At 37.4% G+C, this 24,772-nt stretch overlaps 1 protein-coding gene and 1 non-coding gene across 2 annotated transcripts in view; both read right to left on the bottom strand.

Moving 5' to 3' along the window:
* The window catches only part of ACTL6A (actin like 6A), a 37,988-nt gene extending 16,400 nt beyond the window's left edge, over positions 1-21,588 (bottom strand). The window contains exons 1-11 of the mRNA XM_036926742.2: positions 21,393-21,588; positions 17,437-17,513; positions 17,100-17,274; positions 14,557-14,657; positions 13,674-13,771; positions 2,979-3,073; positions 2,561-2,667; positions 2,375-2,464; positions 1,531-1,592; positions 996-1,110; positions 763-843 (exon numbers count right to left, since the gene is read on the bottom strand). Coding sequence (XP_036782637.1) covers positions 763-843; positions 996-1,110; positions 1,531-1,592; positions 2,375-2,464; positions 2,561-2,667; positions 2,979-3,073; positions 13,674-13,771; positions 14,557-14,657; positions 17,100-17,274; positions 17,437-17,513; positions 21,393-21,417 — 1,026 coding nt within the window. The 5' untranslated portion in view covers positions 21,418-21,588. The remainder of the gene's footprint in view (positions 1-762; positions 844-995; positions 1,111-1,530; positions 1,593-2,374; positions 2,465-2,560; positions 2,668-2,978; positions 3,074-13,673; positions 13,772-14,556; positions 14,658-17,099; positions 17,275-17,436; positions 17,514-21,392) is intronic.
* Positions 1,247-1,350, bottom strand: LOC118932927 (small nucleolar RNA U13). The gene has a single exon (XR_005032955.2). It is a non-coding gene; the product is annotated as a small nucleolar RNA U13 (small nucleolar RNA).
* Positions 21,589-24,772: the final 3,184 nt, after the last annotated feature.

Here is a 24,772-nt window from a genome sequence, read left to right as displayed (position 1 = left end):
AAACAGGGAAATGACTAGTGGTTACTAAGGGGGAAAGGCTAGGACAAGTGGGAGGGAGGGGGAGGGGATTAAAGGGGCACGATAATTCACAATCACAATATAAGCTGGTCATGGGGATGGCAGTACAGCATGGAGGATACACTCAGTGATTCTGTAACATCTTTCTACATTATAGTAACTGCACTAGAAGGGGCGAGGATTTAGTAAAATGGGTAACTGCTGAACCACTGTGTTGTACATTTGAAACTAATGTAAGATTGTATATCAATGATACTTCATTTGAAAAAAAAGTTGTATCATCTAAACCACACCTTCCTGAAAAATAAAAGGAGAAGTAAAACTATACTATATACAAGAGAAATCACCAATAATACACATTTTGGTCTGTCATATTTTAGGAAATCTCTAGATCAGCACTGTCCAAAAGAACATTCTATGATGACTTTAGTATTCTTACACTGTCATACAACAGCCACTAAGCTACATTCATGTGACTAGTGCAATTAAAGAACTGAATTTAAAATTTTTAATTATTTGAATTTAAATTGCCACTTGTGGCTAGCAGCTACCACACTGTAAATCACAGCTCTAGAGTTTTGAATTTTTCCTTTTCTAAAGCTTTACCATTTTACATATTCTGCTATAAAATGGACTTCAAAGTCAATGGTCAAAACTGCCAATTTAAATAATGATTTGAGGATATCTTATTGCTCTGAAGGATACCTTTCAGAGGTATACCATAAACAGGAGACTGGTACTTACTGGTCTGATATCAATGTCGCACATTCCAACACTTGTAGTGACAACGTGACTGACTCCCAGCATTGTATTTCCTGATAATCCCTACAACAAAATAAAAACAAGTAGTCACACAGAAGAATGTCAAACAATAAACCACACTGCCAAAACTTTAGTCAAGTCTTATTTAGGTTTTTTAATTATACTTTGTCTTTATACAGGAAAAGCCAGGCTAATTATGAAATAAGCTTTCATACCTTTACATTGGAAGGGTCAAATAATCCTTCAGGAATCTTTAACCGTTCTGCTCCAAAGTCACAGTTGTAGCCATTGGGGAATTCATAATGAACAGTGGGCATCTGTGCAGCTACTCTGAAAACATTAAACAACATTAAACGAAAGACCCAATCCTCTTCAAAATGATAAGCTACTAAAGAACCATCAACTTGTAAGAAAGGACATGGAGGATATGTTATTTTCTTTTAAAATGCTACTATTATTTTTTTCAAGTCCGGTGGCTAGTGTGCTGACATTGTAACAAGGCTTTACAGAGGCACATGTCATGCAAAAGCATGGAAACCCAATCATCACGCTTATGAATTACAAAAGTATCAACAGTATTTCTCTAATATAACTTTTCACCTTTAGACCAGGTAAACATATTCTATGACTCTTTTTTCAACTAAACAAATCAATATCTCTCATTTATGAAGTATACAATTTTTAAAAAACGAGTATGAAAGTTTTAATGAGCTATTAAATTATAAGTCTTGTAGACAAAATAAAACATACTGTTCATCATAAGTTGAATCTGATACTTGAAGTACTGAAGCTTGAAAATCCTGGATAACACACTATGGATAAAAAAAAAAGTTTTAAGAAATAGGTTACTGAAATCTGTCTTTGCAATCTATACTTTTATAACATTTTCTTAATGAAACTGGACCACATTCCTGGACAGCTAAGTCACTTCAATGATATAAATCTACAAAGCAAGGACTCTGAGTAAGAAGAAACACAATTTTAAACATTTGCATTAGAAACTGAAGTATAAAACATTTAAATTACAACAGTTCTGGAACAATGATGAGATAGAAAGAGTTGAGAACCTTTGTACTACCAACCTGCATAAAATACTATGGTCACATGCACTTCTTAGAAACTACGTTGCATAGAAACGTAAAACACAATAGAGTACATGTTGATAGGAAAAGTTTTGGTCAAGGAACAGAAAAACAATCACCTGTCTAACACTTGACCAACCATGAATAGATTAGAAAGTAAAAGAAAAAAGCTTGCCTATACTTATTAACCAACTGCCTATACTAATTAATCATCAGAATAATAAAAAAAATAATCATATCCTTGTGCAAAATGGTATAAATAAAGCTGTCATCGGCACTTTGTTGAGAGACTACCTCCATCTGACTCCATGTCCTGTCTCTCCATACACCGACTCTGTCTCATCCTTTTGGGCTTCAAACCCCCCCACTGGAGCTGGACTCCAACAACTCCCTACACCTCAAAAGTGCTATTAACATTGTTTGTAAAATATAATTGAAAATATAAAGTGCTCATATTCTATTCAAAGACTTACAGTCTATAACACTTTCATAAAGAGAACAGGGGTACTTACGTTACACATGTAATTATGCCAAGACCTTGTAACCTGTGGCAACTTCTCTTTTCTTTTCCAGTTTGCTGGAGATCCTTCACGAACAGCTTCCTGAGTACCAAGAGCATGTGCTAGGTTAACACAGTTCATGACATGGGGTAGGGTATTGGAGATAAATTCCAAACATAAAATCCAATCATCACTTACTTTTGATGCAATCATATATGGAGGAATCAGTTCTATATTCATTTCTTGAAAGAGTTCTCTGCACTGCATAGTAATGAAGTCTCCAGCAAGAGGGGATTTCACAATGCCTATCAAACAGATTAAACAAAGCTAAGAGAACATTACATCTAAACTCCTTGGAACAAATTTCCTTTATGTATTTATATATGAATAATTTTTTTCAAATTGAATCAACCAGACTATCCCTCAAAGCATGAATGAAGCCATATTTCAGTTTTAAATATACGTTACATACTAAAGACTAAAATAATGCTTAATTTAAAAAAAGACATTATTTGGAAACTAATATGCTTTGATAGTCCAATCCATTGCTTTATTTAATTATCTGTCCTCCTGATAGTTAGCAATACCTCAGAGCACCCTAGTTGAATACATTTACCTTGCTGAAGGACATAGCCATCATGAACTGGAATTGCAGTGGTATGAGTGGCTCCACTGTCCAAAATAAGCCCAGTAGAACGGCCATTAGCAAATCTAGTTTAAAGCATTAAGGAAAAGAAAGCATCACGACAACTCAAATAATGTGTATTGTAAAGGAGAAGCTTTAATAAGGCATTTGTGTATTATGGCTTAAAATGTGTTCAAGGAAATCTAGGGATGCAAACTGGTATCAAATAACAACTCTTGCTTAACAACGAAGTACAACAGGCAGGATTTCCAAAAGACTGGTGTGACAAGCTTGGGGAAACCTTTATGCCAGAGACAGACATTTGTTAAGCTAGTCAAAACTGGCACCATCATTCATTCAAAATATCTGGAGGTAGATCAAAGCGCTTACAACGAACTGAAAAGCATTTAACAAAATCTACAGAAACCTGAACAGTGGGAGGTTGTGCATTTGAGCTAGGAACTAAAACCATTCTCACATAGCATTAAAGAACTAGTTCAGCAGTTTGGCAGCTGAGTTCCCATCTCCCCTAGTTCAATGAGAAGAGCTATTCCAATGGATTCAACAGCAGTGAATACTGGCAAGATCCCATTTTCCACAGCTCCGTGCTGCAGAAGGCATATATCCCGTGAACACTGTAAAGCAAAGTTTAGGAGTAGGGCCATTCACTTGGTCAAATATTTACTGAGCATCTATTATGTGCCTAGTAATGAGTCTGGTACTTAGGAGGGCCGGGGGCAGTAGTGGCACTCCTTAAGCACTGCAGACATATAAAGGTTAACCAAAACTGTCTCTGCCCTGAAGGTCATCCTGTTTCAGATCAGTAAAGCTGAAAAAGGACAGCTTAGGATGCCCTGGGGGTTATAAAGGCAAGACCACACAACCAATCCCTGGAAAATCCAAGTGAAAGCTGAGGAGGAGGTCAGGGAACAGTAGGAGCACATAAGGCTGGGAAGCAAGAGAGCATGGTGAGGTCAGGGAAGCGTTAGTTCAGTAGTGCCTGAAAGAATGAAGGAAAGACTGTGAAAGAAGATTCTGGCTTAAAGGAGGTTGGCAATTTACAAAGATTATTAGAGCTGCAGTGTGGAGAATGGGAAAGACAAGAAGTGTAGCAGTAAGCCTGGCAATAGTTTGAACTTAATACAGTGGCAATGGATAGAAATAAATGGATTTGAGTGATGGTTGAGGGTGGAAGTGGGAATAGATTGGCCTTAAAGACTTACTAACTTGAAGGATTGAGGAGAAACATTTCTGGTCTGGGCAATTAAAAATAAAAGATACACAGAAGGAGAAGGAATTATGTTGAGGGGAGAGAAGATAAATTCAGTTTTGGACATAATGAATGTTTTTTATTAAGGTATCATTGATACACACTTATGAAGGTTCACAAGAAAAACAATGTGCTTATTACATTCACCCTTATTATCACCCTATACATCACCCCACACACCCCACTGCAGTCACTGTCCAACATGCACTAAGATGCGAGAGTCCTTATTTGTCTTCTCTGAGCTACACGGCCTTCCCTGTGACCCCACACACATGTGCACATCATGATACCCCACAATCCCCTTCTCCCTACCTCCCCACCTCCGTCCCCCACCCCTCCCCTTTGGTAACCACTAGTCCCTTCTTGGAATCTGTGAATCTGCTGCTATTTTGTTCCTTCAGTTTTGCTTTGTTGTTACACCCCACAAATGAGGGAAATCATTTGGTATTTGTCTCTCTGCCTGACTTATTTCAGTGAGTATAATACCCTCTAGCTCCATCCATGTTGTTGCAAATGGTAGGATTTATTTTCTTCTTATGGCTGAATAATATTCCATTGTGTATATGTACCACATCTTCTTTATCCATTCATCTACTGATGGACCCTTAGGTTGCTTCCATTTCTTGGCTATTGTAAATAGTGCTGCAGTAAACATAGGGGTGCATCTGTCTTTTTCAAACTGGGCTGCTGCATTCTTAGGGTAAATTCCTAGAAGTGGAGTTTCTGGGTCAAATGGTATGTCTATTTTGAGCTTTTTGAGGAACCTCCATATTGCTTTCCACAATGGTCGAACTAGCTTACATTCCCACCAGCAGTGTAGGAGGGTTCCCCTTTCTCCACATCCTCACCAGCATTTATTGTTTCTAGTCTTTTCTGTTGGCCATCCTAACTGGTGAGTTGATATCTCATTGTGGTTTTAATTTGCATTTCCCTGATAATTAGTGATGTGGAGCGTCTTTCCAAGTGCCTGTTGACCATATGAATTTCTTTGGAGAGGTGTCTGTTCACATCTTCGGCTTTTTTTTAATTGGGTTATTTGCTTTTTGGGTGTTGAGGCGTGTGAGTTCTTTATATATTTTGGATGTTAAACCCTTGTCGGATATTTCATTTACAAATATACTCTGCATACTCTAAGATGCCTTTTTGTTCTGCTGATGGTGTCCTTTGCTGTACAGAAGCTTTTTAGTTTGATGTAGTCCTATGTGTTCATTTTTCTTTTTATTTCCCTTGCCCTAGGGGATGCGATTAAGAAAAAGTTGCTCATGTTTATATTCAAGAGATTTTTGCCTGTGTTTTCTTCTAAGAGTTTTATGGTTTCATGACTTACATTCAGGTCTTTAATCCATTTTGAGTTTACTTTTCTGTATGGGGTTAGACAATAATCCAGTTTCATTCTCTTACATGTAGCTGTCCAGTTTTGCCAACACCAGTTGTTGAAGAGGCTGTCATTTCCCCATTGTATATCCATGGCACCTTTATCATATATTAATTGACCAAATATGCTTGGGTTTATATCTGGGCTCTCTATTCTGTCCAATTGGTCTATGGTTCTGTTCTTGTGCCAGTACCAAACTGTTTTCATTACTGAGGCTTTATAGTAGAACCTGAAGTTGGGGAGCATAAACCCCCAACTTTATTCTTCCTTCTCAGGATTGCTTTGGCTATTTGGGGTCTTTTGTGGTTCTGTATGAATTTTACAACTATTTGCTCTAGTTCATTGAAGAATGCTATTGGAATTCTGATAGGAATTGCACTGAAGCTATAGATTGCTTTAGGCAGGATGGCCATTTTGACAATATTAATTCTTCCTACCCATGAGCATGGGATGTGTTTCCATTTATTAGTATCTTCTTTAATTTCTCTCATGAGTGTCTTGTGTCTTGTAGTTTTCAGAGTATTGGTCTTTTACTTCCTTGCTTAGGTTTATTCTAGGTATTTCTTTCTGATGCAAGTGTGAATGGAATTGTTTTCCTGATTTCTCTTTCTGCTAGTTCATCATTAGTGTATAGGAATGCAACAGATTTCTGTGTATTAATTTTGTATCCTGCAACTTTGCTGTATTCCGATATTAGATCTAGTAGTTTTGGAGTGGACTTTTTATGGTTTTTTATGTACAATATCATGTCATCTGCAAACAGGGACAGTTTAACTTCTTCCTTGCCAATCTGGATGCCTTTTATTTCTTTGTGTTGTCTGATTGCCATGGCTAGGACCTCCAGAACTATGTTGAATACAAGTGGGGAGAGTGGGCATCCTTGTCTTGTTACTGATCTTAAAGGAAAAGCTTTCAGTTTATCACTGTTAAGTATAATGTTGGCTGTGGGTTTGTCATATATGGCCTTTATTATGTTGAGGTGCTTGCCTTCTATACTCATTTTGTTGAGAGTTTTTATCATGAATGGATGTTGAATTTTGTCAAATGCTAGTTCAGCATCTATGCAGATGATCATGTGGTTTTTGTCCTTCTTTTTGTTAATGTGGTGGATGATGTTGATGGATTTTCGAATGTTGTACCATCCTTCCATCCCTGGAATAAATCCTATTTGATCATGATGGATGGTCTTTATGATGTATTCTTGAATCCGGTTTGCTAATATTTTGTTGAGTATTTTTGTTTCTACGTTCATCAGGGATATTGTTCTGTAATTTTCTTTTTTCATGATGTCTTTGCCTGGTTTTGGTATTAGAGTGATGCTGGCCTCACAGAATGAGTTTGGAAGTATTCCCTCTTCTTCTACTATTTGGAAAACTTTGAGGAGGATGGGTATTAGGTCTTCACTAAATGTTTGATAAAATTCAGCAGTGAAGCCATCTGGTCCAAGCATTTTGTTCTTAGGTAGGTTTTTTATTACTAATTTGATTTCCTTGCTGGTAATTGGTCTGTTCAGATTTTCTGTTTCTTTATGGGTCAGGCTTGGAAGGTTGTATTTTTGTAGAAAGTTGTCCATTTCTTCTAGGTTATCCAGTTTGTTGGCATATCATTTTTCATAGTATTCTCTAATAATTCTTTTTATTTCTGTGGTGTCCACAGTGATTTTTTCCTTTCTCATTTCTGATTCTGTTTATGTGTGTAGACTCTCTTTTTTTCTTGATAAGTCTGTCTAGGGGTTTATCTATTTTGTTTATTTTCTTGAAGAACCAACTCTTGCTTTCATTGATTCTATTGTTTTATTCTTCTTGATTTTATTTATTTCTGGTCTAATTCTTATTATGTCCCTCCTACTGACTTTGGGCCTCATTTATTCTTCTTTTTCTAGTTTTGTTAATTGTGAGTTTAGACTACTCATATGGGATTGTTCTTCTTTCCTGAGGTAGGCTGTATTGCAATATACTTTCCTCTTAGCACAGTCTTCGCTACGTCCCACAAATTTTGTGGTGTTGAATTATTGTTGTTGTTTGTCTCCATATATTGCCTCACTCTGTTTTTATTTGGTCATTAATCCATTGGTTAGTTAGGAGCATATTGTGAAGCCTCCATGTGTTTGTGGGATTTTTCATTTTCTTTCCACAATTTATTTCTAGTTTCATATCTTTGTGGCCAGAAAAACTGGTTGCTACAATTAGTTTCACATACTTCTATGCCCCTTTTTAGTCTGGTGTTGCTGTATCACTTTGTACTAATAGAGCGTAAAATAATGTTTGTTTATAGTTCACTAGAGGTCAGTAGAGTACCAGTGATAGCAAAGATAAATCACTAAACTATCTTTCTGGCCATTTATTCTCAGATCTCTTTTCCTCTGATTATCCCTACCCCATTCCTTGGTTTTCTACCCTTAACCCTACATCTCTCTTGACATGCTCTTGCTGGTTTAACTCATCCATTTCTTTGGCTTCAGATAACAGTTAAACACTTGACAAATTCCAAATCCACATCTGTACCCCAGATCTTTTCTTGTGTGTGCCAGGCCCAATTCAGCTGCCTACAATACTTTTCCCATTATCTGTTTAAACACTTAAAATTCATTATGTCCAGCTAACATTATACTTAACGGCAAGAAACTGAAAGCTTTTCCTTTAAGATCAAGAACAAGACAAGGATGCCCACTCTCCCCACTTCTATTCAACATAGTTCTGGAGGTCCTAGCCATGGCAATCAGACAACACAATGAAATAAAAGGCATCCAGATTGGCAAGGAAGAAGTTAAACTGTCCCTGTTTGCAGATGACATGATATTGTACATAAAAAAACCATAAAGAATCCACTCCAAAACTACTAGATCTAATATCGGAATACAGCAAAGTTGCAGGATACAAAATTAATACACAGAAATCTGTTGCATTCCTATACACTAATGATGAACTAGCAGAAAGAGAAATCAGGAAAACAATTCCATTCACACTTGCATCAGAAAGAATGAAATACCTAGAATAAACCTAAGCAAGGAAGTAAAAGACTAATACTCTGAAAACTACAAGACACAAGACACTCATGAGAGAAATTAAAGAAGATACTAATAAATGGAAATACATCCCATGCTCATGGGTAGGAAGAATTAATATTGTCAAAATGGCCATCCTACCTAAAGCAATCTACAGCTTCAGCGCAATCCCTATCAAAATACCAACAGCATTCTTCAATGAACTAGAGCAAATCGTTTTAAAATTCATATGGAACTGCAAAAGACCCCAAATAGCCAAAGCAATCCTGAGAAGGAAGAATGAAGCTGGGGGGATCTTGCTCCCCAACTTCAAGCTGTACTACAAAGCCACAGTAATCAAAACAATTTGGTACTGGCACAAGAACAGAACCATAGACCAATGGAACAGACTAGAGAGCCCAGATATAAACCCAACCATATATGGTCAATTAATATACAATAAAGGAGCCATGGATATACAATGCGGAAATGACAGCCTCTTCATCAACTGGTGCTGGCAAAACTGGACAGCTACATGTAAGAGAATGAAACTGGATTATTGTTTAACCCCATACACAAAAATAAACTCAAAATGGATTAAAGACCTGAATGTAAGTCATGAAACCAGAAAACTCTTAGAAGACAACATAGGCAAAAATCTCTTCAATATAAACATGAGCAACTTCTTCCTGAATGCATCTCCTCGAGCAAGAGAAACAAAAGCAAAAATGAACACATAGGACTACATCAAACTAAAAAGCTTCTGTACAACAAAGGACACCATCAAAAGAACAAAAAAGGCATCCTACAGTATGGAAGAATATATTTGTAAATGACATATCTGACAAGGGGTTAACATTCAAAATATATAAAGAACTTACACACCTCAACACCCAAAAAGCAAATAACCCGATTAACAAATGGGCAGAGGATATGAAGAGACAATTCTCCAAAGAAGAAATTCAGATGGCCAACAGACACATGAAAAGATGCTCCACATCGCTAGTCATCAGAGAAATGCAAATTAAAACCACGATGAGATATCACCTCACACCAGTAAGGATTGCCACCATCCAAAAGACAAACAACAATAAATGTTGGCGAGGTGTGGAGAAAGGGGAACCCTCCTACACTGCTGGCGGAAATGTAAATTAGTTCAACCACTGTGGAAAGCAGTATGGAGGTTCCTCAAAAAGCTCAAAATAGACATACCATTTGACCCAGAAATTCCACTTCTAGGAATTTACCCTAAGAATGCAGCAGCCCAGTTTGAAAAAGACAGATGCACCCCTATGTTTACCGCAGCCCTATTTACAATAGCCAAGAAATGGAAGCAACCTAAGTGTCCATCAGCAGATGAATGGATAAAGAAGATGTGGTACATATACACAATGGAATACTATTCAGCCATAAGAAAGAAACAAATCCTACCATTTGCAACAACATGGATGGAGCTAGAGGATATTATGCTCAGTGAAATAAGCCAGGTGGAGAAAGACAAGTGTCAAATTATTTCCCTCATTTGTGGAGTATAACAATGGAGCAAAACTGAAGGAATGAAATAGCAGCAGACTCACAGACTCTACGAAGGGACTAGTGGTTACCAAAGGGAGGGGTGTTGGAGGGCTGGCTGGTTGGGAGGGAGGGGGATGGGGACTGAGGGGTATTATGTTTAGTACACATGGTGTGGGGGTTCATGCTGAAAACAGTGTAGCACGGAGAAGGCAAACAGTGAATCTGTGGCATCTTACTACACTGATGGACAGTAACTACAGTGGGGTATGGGTGGGGACTTGATAATATGGGTAAATGTAGTAACCACATTGTTTTTTCATGTGAAACCTTTGTAAGAGTGTATATCAATAATATCTTAATAAAAAATTTTTTTAAAAATTCATTGCACCTGAAAAAAACAAAAAAAAAAAGTATGTGAGCCCTCCTATAACTAACAATTATAGTATCTGGCTAAATTAAGTTATTGGAAAGTTTTCAAAAGCAGTCAGAATTTATTCTCATAAAACTGCAACTGGAAGAATTACAAGTTTGCAGCTTCCTTGCCTGAAAGCATTTCCCAGCTCCCTGGCTATGGCTTAGGAAAGCAGTGGTGGAAAACTCCAGCTTGAGTGAACAGAAAAAGGAGTTTAAGGCAGTAAGAAAAGCTGACATTTAAGATAGAAATCCTGGAAGCAAGAAAACCACAGAAGGGGTGAAAACCAAAATCTGCATATAAAATCTAACAAATCTCTAGTGGACTGCTAAACTCTTCAAGTACAGGACTTCAAGGGCCCAATAAAAATGCAGAAAGAACAGAGAGCAATTCACTCTAGAAAATCAGAGCTGCACTGATGAGTTCTGTGATTCTGCTACCTTTTGATTCAGTGCCCTTTCAAACAGTGCACCGCTCGGAGGGTGGACAGCTGAAGCCTAGCTGGGGGCATCAATGAGGACAGAGCCTGAAGCTGGCAGGTAAGAGAACCTAGCAATCATCAATTAAGTCAGATAAAACAATGCTACCTTTTTCTCACTAAAATATTTTTGTCTTGGAAAACAGTTTATCTTTTCCATAAAAATTGTATGCTAACATTAATGGGTCTATTTTTGTTATTTTTAAAGAATAAATAAATGTTAAAAGAATTCTGTTTTAATTTCTCAAACAGTAATTTGGTAGATAAAACCTACAGAAACTAAAGCTCTTTGGAGTCCCCAGTAATTTTTTAAAGTGTAAGAAAGTGTAAAAAAAATAAAGAATTTTCTAGAGGCTATGTCAAATGTGATGCACAACAGACTAAATGCAAAAGCCAGATATGAGAATCTAATTTCTGCTATTAAGCCTGATGTTAAAGAGATCTGAAATAATGTAAAGTGATGCCATTCTTCTCATAATTTTTTGGTTTTGGAAAACAATTACTTTCATTAAAATATCTTAGTTATTTTAAAATGTAATGGATTTATTATTAATTTACTTAAAATGACAATAAACATAAATTTTAAGTTTCTGTTTTAACTTCTAATACGGTAAATATTGCCAGATACAACACATAAATAAAAGCTCTGGGTGTTAAAATGTTTGCGAACCACTGGGCCAGAAGAACACAGTAAGCAGACACCAGTCAGGAAATTCCAGAAATATGGGAAATTCTACAGGACAGTCTATTTCCCTATACAAATAAATTGTAAGAGGAAAAAAAAGGTGGGGATAGAAGCAGAATGTACAGATTAAGGAAGACCTAAAAGACACAATGTCATACAATGTACGAGTTTTGTTATTTGGGTCCTGATTCAAATATACTAAACTCTTTTTTTTTAAAAAAAAGGAAGTTTTAATTTTTTTTATAGACACATGGTAAAATCTTCTAGAGAAACATACTAAAGTTTTTATGAAAAAAATTATGTAATGTCTTGGATTTACTTCAAAATCATGGTAAGAAGGGAGAGTGGCTGGGTTATAGCTAATACAACTTAACTATGCATTGAAAATTATTGAACCTGGGTGACAGACACATGGAGGTTCAATATAATATTCTTTCTTCTTCTGCAATAGAAATTTTGTATGATAAAAATTTTTAAAATAAAACCATCGCCAATTCAATTTACAAACTGTTTGTAGGAAGCAGCCAAACAGACTTATGTTCAAATTCAGGACTACCATTTACAAATTGTAGACTTTGACCAGTGTGTTTACTTTGACTCCACTGCCTGACAGGATTATGAAAATTAAGTGGGATAATGCACACAATGAGTCTGTTAGTACTCTCTGTCCTCTACTCAAAAAGCTGCAATGCTTCTCTAGATTCTTAAATTCAAACTTTTCAAAATCTAACATGCAAGGCCTCTACAGTCCGACCAAAACCTGTTTTTACAACTCTTCCTGAAGTCTAACATAAATTTTCAACTATAAGCTAAGTTAATGTACAAAATGTTTATACATTTTCCTCCACACTTTTTCTAAAGTCATCTCCAAGAAATAACTCTAGAAACAAATGTTAGTTACCAGTGATTCTGATACATACATACATATATATATATATATATATATATATATATACATATACACACACACACACACACACATATAAAGTTTTGAATATTACAGCAACCCAGGGAGGTATACGGGATAAATGAGTAAAAAGTGAAGCTCAGATTTTAAGTACCTAATTCAAGATCACACAATTTTTAAGCAATAAACTTGACCTCAGATTATAAGGTCCTTTACCCCACATCATATAACTAAGTTCTACTTTCTTTATAAAGGTTTGTCAGGCTACCATATTATTCCATTGAACTTCCAGAACTGCTATACAAAAAATTCAAATTCATCACATACTTCTTTATGACTTTTGCCAATGTAATTTGGAAGTATTACTTAAATTTGTTTATTCAGCTTTTAACAAGAATAGTATATTATAAATTCTTTGAGATCAGGACACAGTATTTCCTTGTTTATCTTTTAATATGCTTGCAATAAATATTTGGTGATTAAACCTTAATTTATAGCCAATTTCTACTTTTTGACAGTTTTGTAGGGGAGGAAGGAAATGGCAGTTAAGCCAACTGGCTTAAATACTGCCCTGTATTCACACTCCCCTTCTAAAAACAGAATTAAAAAAAAACCTTGTTGGGCATTATAATTAGCACTCACAATATAGGTAGGTCACAGGGAAGGCAGTTTAGCACAGAGAAGACAAGTAGTGACTCTATAGCATGTTACTATGCTGATGGACAGTGACTGCAATGGGGTTGCGGGGGGACTTGATAATATAGGTGAATGGTGAAACCTTCATAAGATTGTATATATCAGTGATACCTTAATGTAAAAAAAAAAACCTTGTCTAACAAGCAGGATTTGAGTGTTTTTCTTCTATTTCCCTCATATCTTCTAGTAGATCAGTTCCAATAAGAAACACTAAAAGACAGCTAGCTAGAGATTTAAAAAAAGAGAGAAAAAAACCCAAACTTCTGAACAAGCAAAAATTGGCTAACGTCTTCTTTCTAGGGGCATCTTTTATAGCACCACATTTACTTCTAAAGAAAAGCTGAGTATTACTCTTTCAAGGATACGCTGTCAAAACTGCAGTTTTGCAAAGGAAGAACGCAGGGATGTTGTAGTGTTCAAACATTAACTCTGTCAGTTTCTCTCTCTTTGCTCTAGTATTCCACTTGAGAAGAGGGAAAAAGAAATGCAAGTTACTGTTTAAAAACTAAAATGTTGACATCTCAGGATTCATTTAAGTACTATTAACAAAGATGTATAATATCTTTCAAAAATAGAGAAAAATACCATGGAAAATAATCTTCATGATATCTTTAATGTTTATTTCTATTTATTTGTAAATAAATTTGATAAATACAATATTCAGTAAATAAAATTGCTGTTATGAATCCTAGAAATTACAGACTTTTCAAAACATAGTAAAATCAGGATTCTTATAGCTGGTACTCATAAAGGAAGCTAGAGGTTAAAACAACAAAATATTGATAATTTATAATCATTATGCTAGCCTTCTGGACTCATTTGACTCTATCAAATGTATTTCACAGGAGACTTTGGTCTAGCAATTTCCAGCCCTAGTTCAACATTTGTCTTTTCTCCTGGAGATTTGAGTATAAAAGCAGGTATGCTGCCAGTAGGGAGTAAGGGACAATTCATAAACCTAAATGGAAAGCAGCCCAAGGAAATCAAATGTTAAATAAATCCCTGGAAACAAAAACAGAAAAATAAGCACAAGAACCATGAAGATGCTTTGCTACTGTTTTTTGCTATTTTAATCATTGAAATAATAAAGGTTATAACAGTAGTTAAAAATTAATAACCCTTTCCCTAATCATCAAAATTCAAAATATGAATTTTTGTGCCTTTTTAAAGAAAAAGGAAAGACTCTTCAAATGAAAAAACAAGACACAGCAAAACAAACTAAAGTAACTTAGAAAATATCTTTCTCACCGGTGCTTCTGACATGAGAACAGGATGCAAGCTGGCTTCTGATTTGACATGCATTTTGTAGGTATGATCCAAAATAGCCTGGAAACTATCCCAGTCTTCAACTAGAATATAAGATTAATACCTTAAAAACAATGCTTAGTTGAAGATAAATACAGCATCTTTTAAGAGACTGTTTCTATGATTTAGCATCAATACTTCAGTATACAGAACCTACTTATTTTACAAATCTACTTCATAACATAATTCTTTACATAGACACCACCTTATCTTCCAAATATAGAATCTCTTCTTGTTTCCTCCAGCTCCAACAGTATCACAACCTCTAGACCTAATTCCAAATGTAATTGTTATCTAACAGACCTGAAATACCAAATAAGATTATTCAGTACTTATTAGAGGCACAGTATGTAATCAGAATTATAAGATGAAATATAGAAGAATAGTATGATCAAGTCCTGACACTCAAAAAGTTTCTAATTCATTTGAAAAAAATCAGACATAAAAAAAGTTAAGAGAATATAATACGCCTTCAATTTGGCTTCCCCCTAAACACTCCACTGAAGCTACCTGTTTAAGTCACTAATGACCTTCTAAGAGCAAATCCAGGGGATACTTCACATTTGTAATCTCACCTGGCCCATCTAAATTACCTGACACTATTGACTACTCAAGAGTTTACAAACTTTTTCTGCCACAGTCCAAAGAGGCAATGTCATTACTTGTACAATATACTTCCACAGGCCTATCAGGATCTTTTTTTAGTCACTGGACTTCGTTGGTGGTTTTAACTTCTCTCTCCCGTTCTTAGTGTAAATCTCAATGTCACAGCTGAGAATAATGACAGTTACTAGACTTCTATGCTTCAAGACTTTTTCTTCTTTTGGCCTTCTGAATTTTCTCCTACATCTCTAACTGTTCCCTCTCATTCTCCTTCATGGCCACCTCTTGTCTTTTGGTTAAATACACAAGTTTTCATAAGGAACCACATCCTCAATCCTTTTCTCATATTCCAAATGCTTTCTGGATAATATAACGCAACTCCGTATCTTAAAATCTTTCTTATCTGCTTACTAAAACAGCACCTATATTCAAATACTCTGAGTTCAGTAACAAACTCATTTACTTGTTGTATAAAGGGTTAATGGACCCTTGGCTGGCATCTGGTAATTTGACTGGTAAACAGTTCGCTATGAGGATATAAAACATTCCCTAAATAATAAGAGAAGCTCACTGTGCCTAAACCGTACTAATAATAGTTTACGCTGAACACCTTCTTTCCTTCTGGGAGTCTGGGGTTTGGTACATGCTAAGCAAAGGGTACCTGCATGTCCAGCCCTGAGTAAAAACCTTGGGTACTTAGTCTCTAATGAGCTCCCCTAGCAGACAACACACGTGCTGTTACAATTCATTGCTGGAAGAATTAAACACATCGTGTATGACTCCACTGTTAGAACACTCTTGGAAGCTTGCACTGGTTTCCTCTGGACTTAATTCACTCCATGCCCTTTTTTTCCCATTGTTGGTTTTGCTTTGTATCCTTTTAGTGTAATAAATCTTAGCTTTTAGTACAATTATATGCTGAGTCCTGTGAGTCTGTCTAGTGAATAACTAAACCTGAGAGTGATCTTGGGTATTATAATATACTTGCCTGTTACGACCATAAAACTTGCTCCTTCCCCTTCTATTCCTACCTCAACGCATGGTACTCTATTCAGTCACCCCAATAAAAAATCTAGGAAACTTTCTCAATAATTTTCTTTTCGGTTTCCCCTTTAATCATTTAGTACTGTTTGTCTCCTAAATCTCTCTGAAAGACACCTAAGGATCTCCACCGTCAGTGTTAGAATTTACACTCTCAGTTCTCATCTGGATTCTCACCGTCCTAAACTGATCTTCCTGTCTCTAGTATCCTCTCCAATCTAGCCAAAGTATTGTTGTTAGAATAATCTTTCCAGCTGACAAATATGAACTTTTCACGTCTATGTTTAAATTCCTTCAGAGTTACCTTTCAGTTACCAGATTAATACACCCTGGTATATATGCCCTATTAGACTGTCCTCTTCCTGCAACTGGCCCTCATGCACCGTATGTAATTGATGACATTCCTAAACACTTCTTCCACAGCTTCATCTCTTCATAGATGCTGGTTGCTCTGCTTTACCCAGCCTTATCAGTCAGCGAATTCTTATTGATGGATCAGGATTCAATACAAAAGTTACCTACTTGGTGAAAACCATCAGTGACTCCCACTGATAAATACCTCTCTTCTCTAATTCCACTGTTTATCAAACATAGCTACATTGTAGCACTTATCCCACATTTTTGCATATATACATCTATCTATATGAGCTTCTTTAGGAAAAGGAACATGTTTTATGTTTCTTTCTATTCTCAATGCCTGGAATATCACTTTGTGGAATAAAAACAAAACAGAACAGAAGAATTGCTGATGTTAAACTTAAAAGAAACCCTTGCCTTATACCTAAAATGTACCATGCATACTCTATATTTATAATCAAAGCCATAGGAAAAAAGCATCGTACCCATCCCATTTTTTAGTGGTGAAATGGCCTCTGTATTCTCCCTAGGAACACGCAGGGCATTAGTATCTATGTAATAGGTAGGACCGCCTTGTTTGCCTTTATCACCATCTATTTCCATCAATGTGCTTCCATCATCTCTTTCTACCACCATACCAATAGCTGTAGGGAAATCCACCTGTAAGAATAAAAAATATGATATACAAGTTTTACCTGATTTATCAAGGAGTCATTTTTTTTTCCAACTACATCTTACCATAGTTGAGTAAGAATTTCTGCACAAATTTAATTCCACATAAATGGCCTGTACATATCCAATTAACTCTCCCATCACACGTACCTTGGGACAGTCCTCACCAGCATAACCAGCTCTCACAGTATAGGATCCAATGTCAAATACAAGGGCTCCAACTTCATCTAAAAAGATGAAAGGATAATTAACATAAACAGCTTATGAGTATCATGTGAAAATCAAGAGAACTTAACATGCTTAAAATGAGAATGTATGTGAAAGCTCTATAAAAATTACATTCATATTACTAACTGAATCTACTTCTAAAGACAACTTAAAGATTCATTTAATTAAAATATAACAAGTCATACAATGTGTATCAGTAGAGGTTCAATCAGGAAAGGGATGGTACATTAAAATTTGGTAATTTGTGAAAGTTTACTTATTAGAAGGACTATTTACAAAGATAGAGGCACAATATAGAAAACTCAAAAGGGACAGCTTGGTACGCTAGGACTAATAGTAACAGAAATCTGTTGCCACCCTTAGAAATGAAGAAACATAGACAAAACCGATATCAAAGCCCAGAGAGCTGTGTTAAGAGCACTACATGACAGGAGCTGTGACCTTCAGCTGAGGGATGCAGTCAGCCTTAGCTAACTCTGAAGGGAAGCAACCAGACTAATAAATATGTCAACCTCTCTCCTACCCCTCCCCATGAGCAAGGGTGATCTTAAAATTTCTCATCCAAACTGAGCCACTTTTGAATGTGAAAGGGGGCCCTATTAATAATTATAACAGGACATGAGGCACAAAATGGGAAGTATGGTTACCCTACTACCACCCAAACGACATGAAGAGAGCCCACTGATGCAGTCTATAAAGGTCAGCCTTCAAGGATAGGCTGGAAATGGTTGGAAAATGGATCTGGAGGGGCAAAGGGAAGATATCCAGTGCATATAGGTGACATTTTCCCCCTACACTGAGGGTATTATACTCCATGCAATGAGAAGAAACTCAGCAAAACCCTAAAACTCACCCCAACAAAAAAAATAGGGGCTCTGAAGAGTAAGAGTTCAAGGTATAATTCTATAGGCCAAGTAAAAATCATTAAAATGAAGGTATCATCTAAGTTTGCCAAGTTTGGGGAATTGAAATTATACTTGGGTTTTTGACTATGCAGGAAGTCAGCACCCCTAACCCCCAGGATCCACTATATAATAAATATCTATCTGTAGACTTGGGGACTCCTCCCCTGTTTACCCTTTCTTGGGTAATCTGTTCCACTCCTACAGCATCAACGTCTACCTAAATACTAATAATTCCAATCTCCAATCTCTCTCTCCAGCTCTCACCTTCCTCCAGATCCCTAGCTCAAACTTATTTACTGTAACTTCTTACTGTACAACATCAATTCCACCTGATCGCCCGTGGGTACCTCAAATTCAGCATATGAAGCACTATGGCCTTTCTTCCCCATCCTGCCCAACCTAATCTCAGCAGCACTTACCAGACAGTGGCCACAGTCACTGGAGGCAAACACATGAGAATCATGAATGCCTTCATATACGTCAGTTAAACAAATCAGTTATTTTATTCATGAAATCAGTTATTTTCCTGTCTTAATTAGTATGGTCAACTGGACACAATGGAATTTTAATCTGAGTAAAGCTCTTGATTCTTAGAGTTTTGCATCTACTCATTTTCCTTTTACCAATGGTAATAAATAGTTTTTAACAAAGCAAGGTAAGGAAATAAATCTAAGGACCAAAAAACCCAAAACAGAATGGCAAAGGGAGATGGGAGGCTTACTATCATAATCACAGAGGTTTGGATATTTAAAAACTAGGATGCAATTTCCAAAGGGTAAAAATCCTCAAGGGTTGGAACCCTTTTCTACTACAAATGTTGTTTTCATTTTTTTGAGGATTTTGATGTTCTTCCCAGAGTAAATGGCTTCCAAATTTGAGTGATGATTTTTCTCAGAAAACATGAAGGAATGGCAACAATTTTCTAACCAGGTCTTAAAGCATTCCAATAAGATACTGAATGTTTTATTTTTTTATTTGGACAAGGATGCCCAAACTCATGGGCAAGATGATTCTGAGAAAATGTTAAGGTTAGAGATTTTGGTGGTGGTGGTGGTGGTGGTGGGTGTTCAGGAAACTAACAGTTTATTATATCAAAGGAGGGCTGGTAGTACATGTTTAAAAATTTTTTTTTAATGGTTGTATCAAATATCTTTTTTCTTGGTATCATTAATGTGCAATTACATGAGCAACATTGTGGTTACTAGATTCCCATGATCAAGTCCCTACCACATACTCCATTACAGTCACTGTCCATCAGCGTACTAAGATGCTACAAGTTTAATTTTATCATGCAGAGGTGTTTGAAGGAGTACCATGAAAGATGATCACAGGAGTAATGAGTAAGCCCAGAAACCAGTTAGAAAGTTCAGATATCTGGATGAATTACGCATTACACCTAAAGCTGAATATCAGTGTCAGGTCTGGTCACAAATAATTACCAGAATAAAATGGCCATAAATTTTTCAATCTGAACTACAAAGACCTCTTCACTAAACTAATTACACAAAATTTAGGTAGGAGGCTTGGTTGCTTTTCACCGTAAATCCTTTAGAAAATGTGACCCACTACAAACAGTAGCCGTTAACAGTGGTAGTTCAAACACAAAACCATACCCTTTTGAGTTTTCAATACTTTATATGTGAAATAGACTTTAAGACGTATTTCTGTACATAAGTAAATGAGAAACAGAACGTTTATTCTGAATAATCCATGCATAAATATGCCATGGTTATAGACTTGAAAAACGACTTATGGAGAAACAATCAAAAAAACACATTTTTTTTTTTAACGAGAAAGCATTTTACTGAAATGCTTTTAATCCAGAGATTCCTGTTCTCCACTTACTGGAAGTTACATAACTTTGAGCCAGTTATTCTTTGCTATACCTCATTTTCTTCTTCAATAATATGGACATAATAGTATCATCTCCTGTGGTTGTTACGAATTTGTGTCCTTGTGCTCTAACTCATGAAACACAACACAAAACATGAATCATATACATCAGTGCTTCATATAGGTATTTTGCAAAATGAAGGCTCCGATTCAGTAGATTTAGAATGGGGCTTGCAATTCTGCATCTCTAAAAAGCTTACAGGTGATGCTGACACTGTTGATCCATGGACCACTCTGAGTAGCAGGTATAGCATTATCTCATTTAAACTACGTAATCACCCCTCTTGGGTAGGAATGATCATTCCAAAAGTGGAGCCTGGCAGTTGGGAAGTTAAGTAACTTGCCCAAGTTCAGAGCGCTAAATAAACGGTGAGGCTAATACTGCAGCCCAGGTTTGTGTGACTCCCAGGCCCATGATTATATTGCTACCACATCACAGCCCAAGGAGAGCATCCTTAAATTACATAAACCCCTAAATTAATCCTGAGCAGACCCGCGCATCAGTAACTGGAGAATCGAGTCAACAAACTGGTAGGAGTTACTGAAAGGTGTGGGGCAGCGGGAGAGCTGAGGACGCACGGAGAGAAGGCAGCGTCCTGAGTGGCCTCCACTCCTCCAATCAATTCTACCTCTCGCGGCTCGTTTTACCATCTATTTGACGTTGCGGAAACCATCCGCGCTCGCAAACTGCTGGGACCTCGCAAGTTTAAACATGCGCGCGCGCGCACTCCGACAGAGCCGAGCTACAGGGACACTGGAGACACGCGCCCCCGGGGCCGGTGGGTCTCGCCGCGGCCAGAGGGCCGGTCCCTAGAAGGGGCTGCCGCCCAGCCCAGACGCCGGCGCGCTCTCCCCAGACCCTGCTCCTTTCCCGGCCGAGGCTGGAAGGGGCCGCAGGGGGCGCCGACTCTGGGCGCCAGGGGCGCTCGCTGAGCTGGGTGGGCTCCGGGGGCGGGGCGGACAGGGTCCGGAAAGGGGGAGACCGGAAGGGGCCGCCGGGGAGGGGAGCGCTGGGCACGGCGGTCACAGACCCTGCACGCCGAGAAGGCGCGCTCTCTTCGTCCGGCCGCACTCACTCACCTCCCCCGTACACCCCGCCGCTCATAGCTGCTGTGGGCGCGACTCCTACGCTAAAGGATTCTGGGCGTAGTGCCTGCAACGACTACGACAGCAGGTCCGGAGAAGCGTTAGCTCGCGACCCCTTTAACTTCCACCGCCAGCCCCCTCAGGCAACAAAGCAGCGTCCACACACCCCGGAGCGCAGTCACACTTGCTGTCTTCTCTTATCGGCCAATCATAAGAGGCCAGTTACGCTTTAGCCAATCAGAACAAGGTTGTGCTGCATCCCCTGCCGCGGCACAGGCAACTTAGCCAATCGAAAGCAGCCATGGGGGCGGAGAGACGGGAAAGCGACGGTAGGAGGGAAGGAGTTGGGTTGCGGAACTGGAGAGGGCGGAGCTTCCCAATGGGCGGGAGAGTGGGGCGGAGGGAACAGGAGCGTGGGGAGGAAGGCTAAGCGTCCGAGGCGGGCCGGGGTGTGTGGCTGGGTTCCCTGGAGCCGTGGGAGTCGGGGAGGTGAAGGTAAATATCTGGAAAAGAGAGTCTGGAAACTGAGAAAAAGTGTCTCCTCGCAGTGATTCCCGAATTTGGATTGTGATGAATGCAGATTTTTTTTTTCAGAAATAGTATTTCCACTTTTATGTTGAAAAAATAAAAATATGCTCCACTGGGGTGGAGGGAGTCAGTAAATCACGCAAACCAATATATTTTAAATGGTTATTAATAACTAAAAGCGCGATGATATTCAACTAAATTTAGGTAGCACTTAAAAAATTACTTTTTAAAGTGTCATCAATTTCTTTTATCCTATGGGACAGGTACAAAACACTGCAATCAATTCTCATCCAAGCGAGTGCCTAATCCTAAATACATCTACAGTCTGTCTACTGTTCTTAGTCCCCTATTTCTACCAACCCATCCAGATCACTATTGTCTCTCCATGGATTATGGCAACAACTTGTCGCTTTGCTTCTTGGCCACAAGGCAGGCAGCTTGATCTATTAAAACTTCAGAATCTGGTCGGGTCGCAACTCAAACCCTTATGGGTTGTTGTATATCCTTGGAGTTGACAGCTGTTCTTAAATTGGTTTGTCATAGACTGCTCTTAACCTTAGGAACAATTGAGTAAAGCCCTATCAGTCTCAGTGCCAGCAGTGTGGCAGAAAGTGATAGCAGGGTGGGGAACAAGGCTAGTGAGAAAACGCTTTTCCATTTACCTAACAGTTTAATAATCTTAGTATATATGATCATTTAGGAAGCTTCATTAACCCAGTGAGATAATGCAGAAGTCAGCAAACTATGGCCCCAGGGCCAAATCCAACCTTTCTATTTTTGTATGACCTTTAAACTAAGAATGGTTATTCCATTTTTAAATGGTTTTTTAAAATATTTTTAAGAACAATATTTTGTGACATCATGAAATTCACATTTCAGTGACCATAAACTCCATTTTATTGAAATACAGCCAAGCTTATTCATTATGGTTGCTTGCACTCTGTTAAGGACAGAGGAGTTACTATGGAGACCATGTGGCACAGGAAGGTGGAGAAGATATTTACTATCAAACCCTTTTTAGAGTTTATCAACTCCTGAGATAATGCATGTAACACCAAGTGTCACTAAGAACACCAAGTACTCTGTTAACTGTTGTCACCCTGATTATAGCTTTCACTGTAGATATATATCAAATCCCCAAATAATTATATTTCCACTCTATGGTTTTATGCTGTGTTTGACTAATAAAGCTGATGAGTTATACAATATGTGTACTGTGGTAATAATTAGATCCTGAAGAGATATTTGTACTTTTAATACACAGAAATCCATTTAAATCACTTTACTATTTAAATGAGTAGTAATTTATACATATCAACTTAGATTTATATATATTAATGTCTCTTATTGATACTATCTCTGAAATCTCTTATGCATGTAGAAGTAAGATACTCTCTGGGTTGAAAAAAGAAGTAAACTGTTTCTCCTACTAGTTCAGAGTTTATCAGAAAACAAAACAGTTCAGCCGGGTTGATGAGGACCACACCTCTAGCCTTCAGGGAGGCCTGAGATGCTGTGGCTGTCTGCTCCCACAGAGAATGTACTGGAGCGCATGGAATCTTTTATCTGATAGCACAAAAAAGAAAACTTGAGAAAATACTAGAAAGCCATTCTTAGGTGTTTTTGTTTAAAATAAGATGTTTTTGCTTAAAATAAAATATTTTCATCCAATAAAAATATTTTATTTTGCTTAAAAATTTTTTTTGCTTATATATTTTGCTTCATTTGGTAATTTGGAAAGATACTAGAAAACAAATCAGTCATTCATTTATAATTTCAGGCCAGCTTGTTCTCTTGATGTATTAGTGGACACACTGCTTTGTTTTATAATAAACCATTGAGATGAATTTCAAATAAAATGAACTTCAGAGTACATCTGATATATTAGGATTAATCCCGTGTTAATACAGGTAAAAGTGCACACTTAAGCCTTTCATAAATTTTAATCAGCAAAGAATGTAATAGGGCACTAAGATTGTTGGTTCTAAAGTATTGAATTGCTGGAAGAGGAACTGTTTGTTGAGAAAGGAAATCTATTCAGCATCCTAAAAGAAAAATGTCAGAAGACTATGTATTCTCAGTAATAATTGGCATTATTTCTTTGGAGGCAAGACTTATACTATGGAAGCCTGTTTACTTCCATTCTTCGTAATTAGGAAAACTCATAGAAAATACATTAAGAGAAAAATACTGACCCAGCAGAATCTACTTTATAAAATACAAAGTATCTAAGTGGGGTTTTTTTGCATTAATATTTCTCCTATGTAGCCTAACATATTTTCTCTGAAGTCTTGAATCAGTCTACATTAATGTTACTGATAGGTTAGAAAATAACAACTTAAGGTTATTGTGTGTACATCAATTCTCAGGGGCATAACACATCAAAACAGTCAATGCTTGCAATTTTCCTGCCTGAGCCAGAATATTCCGTGTGTCAACAAAAAAATAAGATACTGAAGAAACACGCATATAAACTTATCTAGCCCACAGTATGTGCTCAGCGGTTGACTCTGAATCCAAATCTACAAAAATAAGTGCCCTTTCACAAATCCTTTGTAATTTCCAAGCATCAAGAATTTCCTTTCTGTATCCATTGCAACACTTGCTGTTGCCTCACTGTGTCGCTGGTCTTCCATTCCTGTATCGTTGCATCAGCACACACAGGATGCAGCACCTTCCTTTCCTAGCTGATTTGTCAGAATTCACACTGTGGACTAACAGCAGTCTTTAGAAAATGTTACTGATCTTGTCCTCTGATTCAGCCTTTACTAAGTTCAGAGTTGAAAAAAAATTGCAACTGTTACTAACGCAAGCTAGGAAACAAATTCAGGGGATTATCATCTGTT

This window comes from Manis pentadactyla, chromosome 1 (genome assembly GCF_030020395.1).
Source record: "Manis pentadactyla isolate mManPen7 chromosome 1, mManPen7.hap1, whole genome shotgun sequence".
Taxonomy (NCBI): Eukaryota; Metazoa; Chordata; class Mammalia; order Pholidota; family Manidae; genus Manis; species Manis pentadactyla.
The sequence above is the reverse complement of the archived record's forward strand: the minus strand, read 5'-3'. Positions and strand labels throughout refer to the sequence as shown.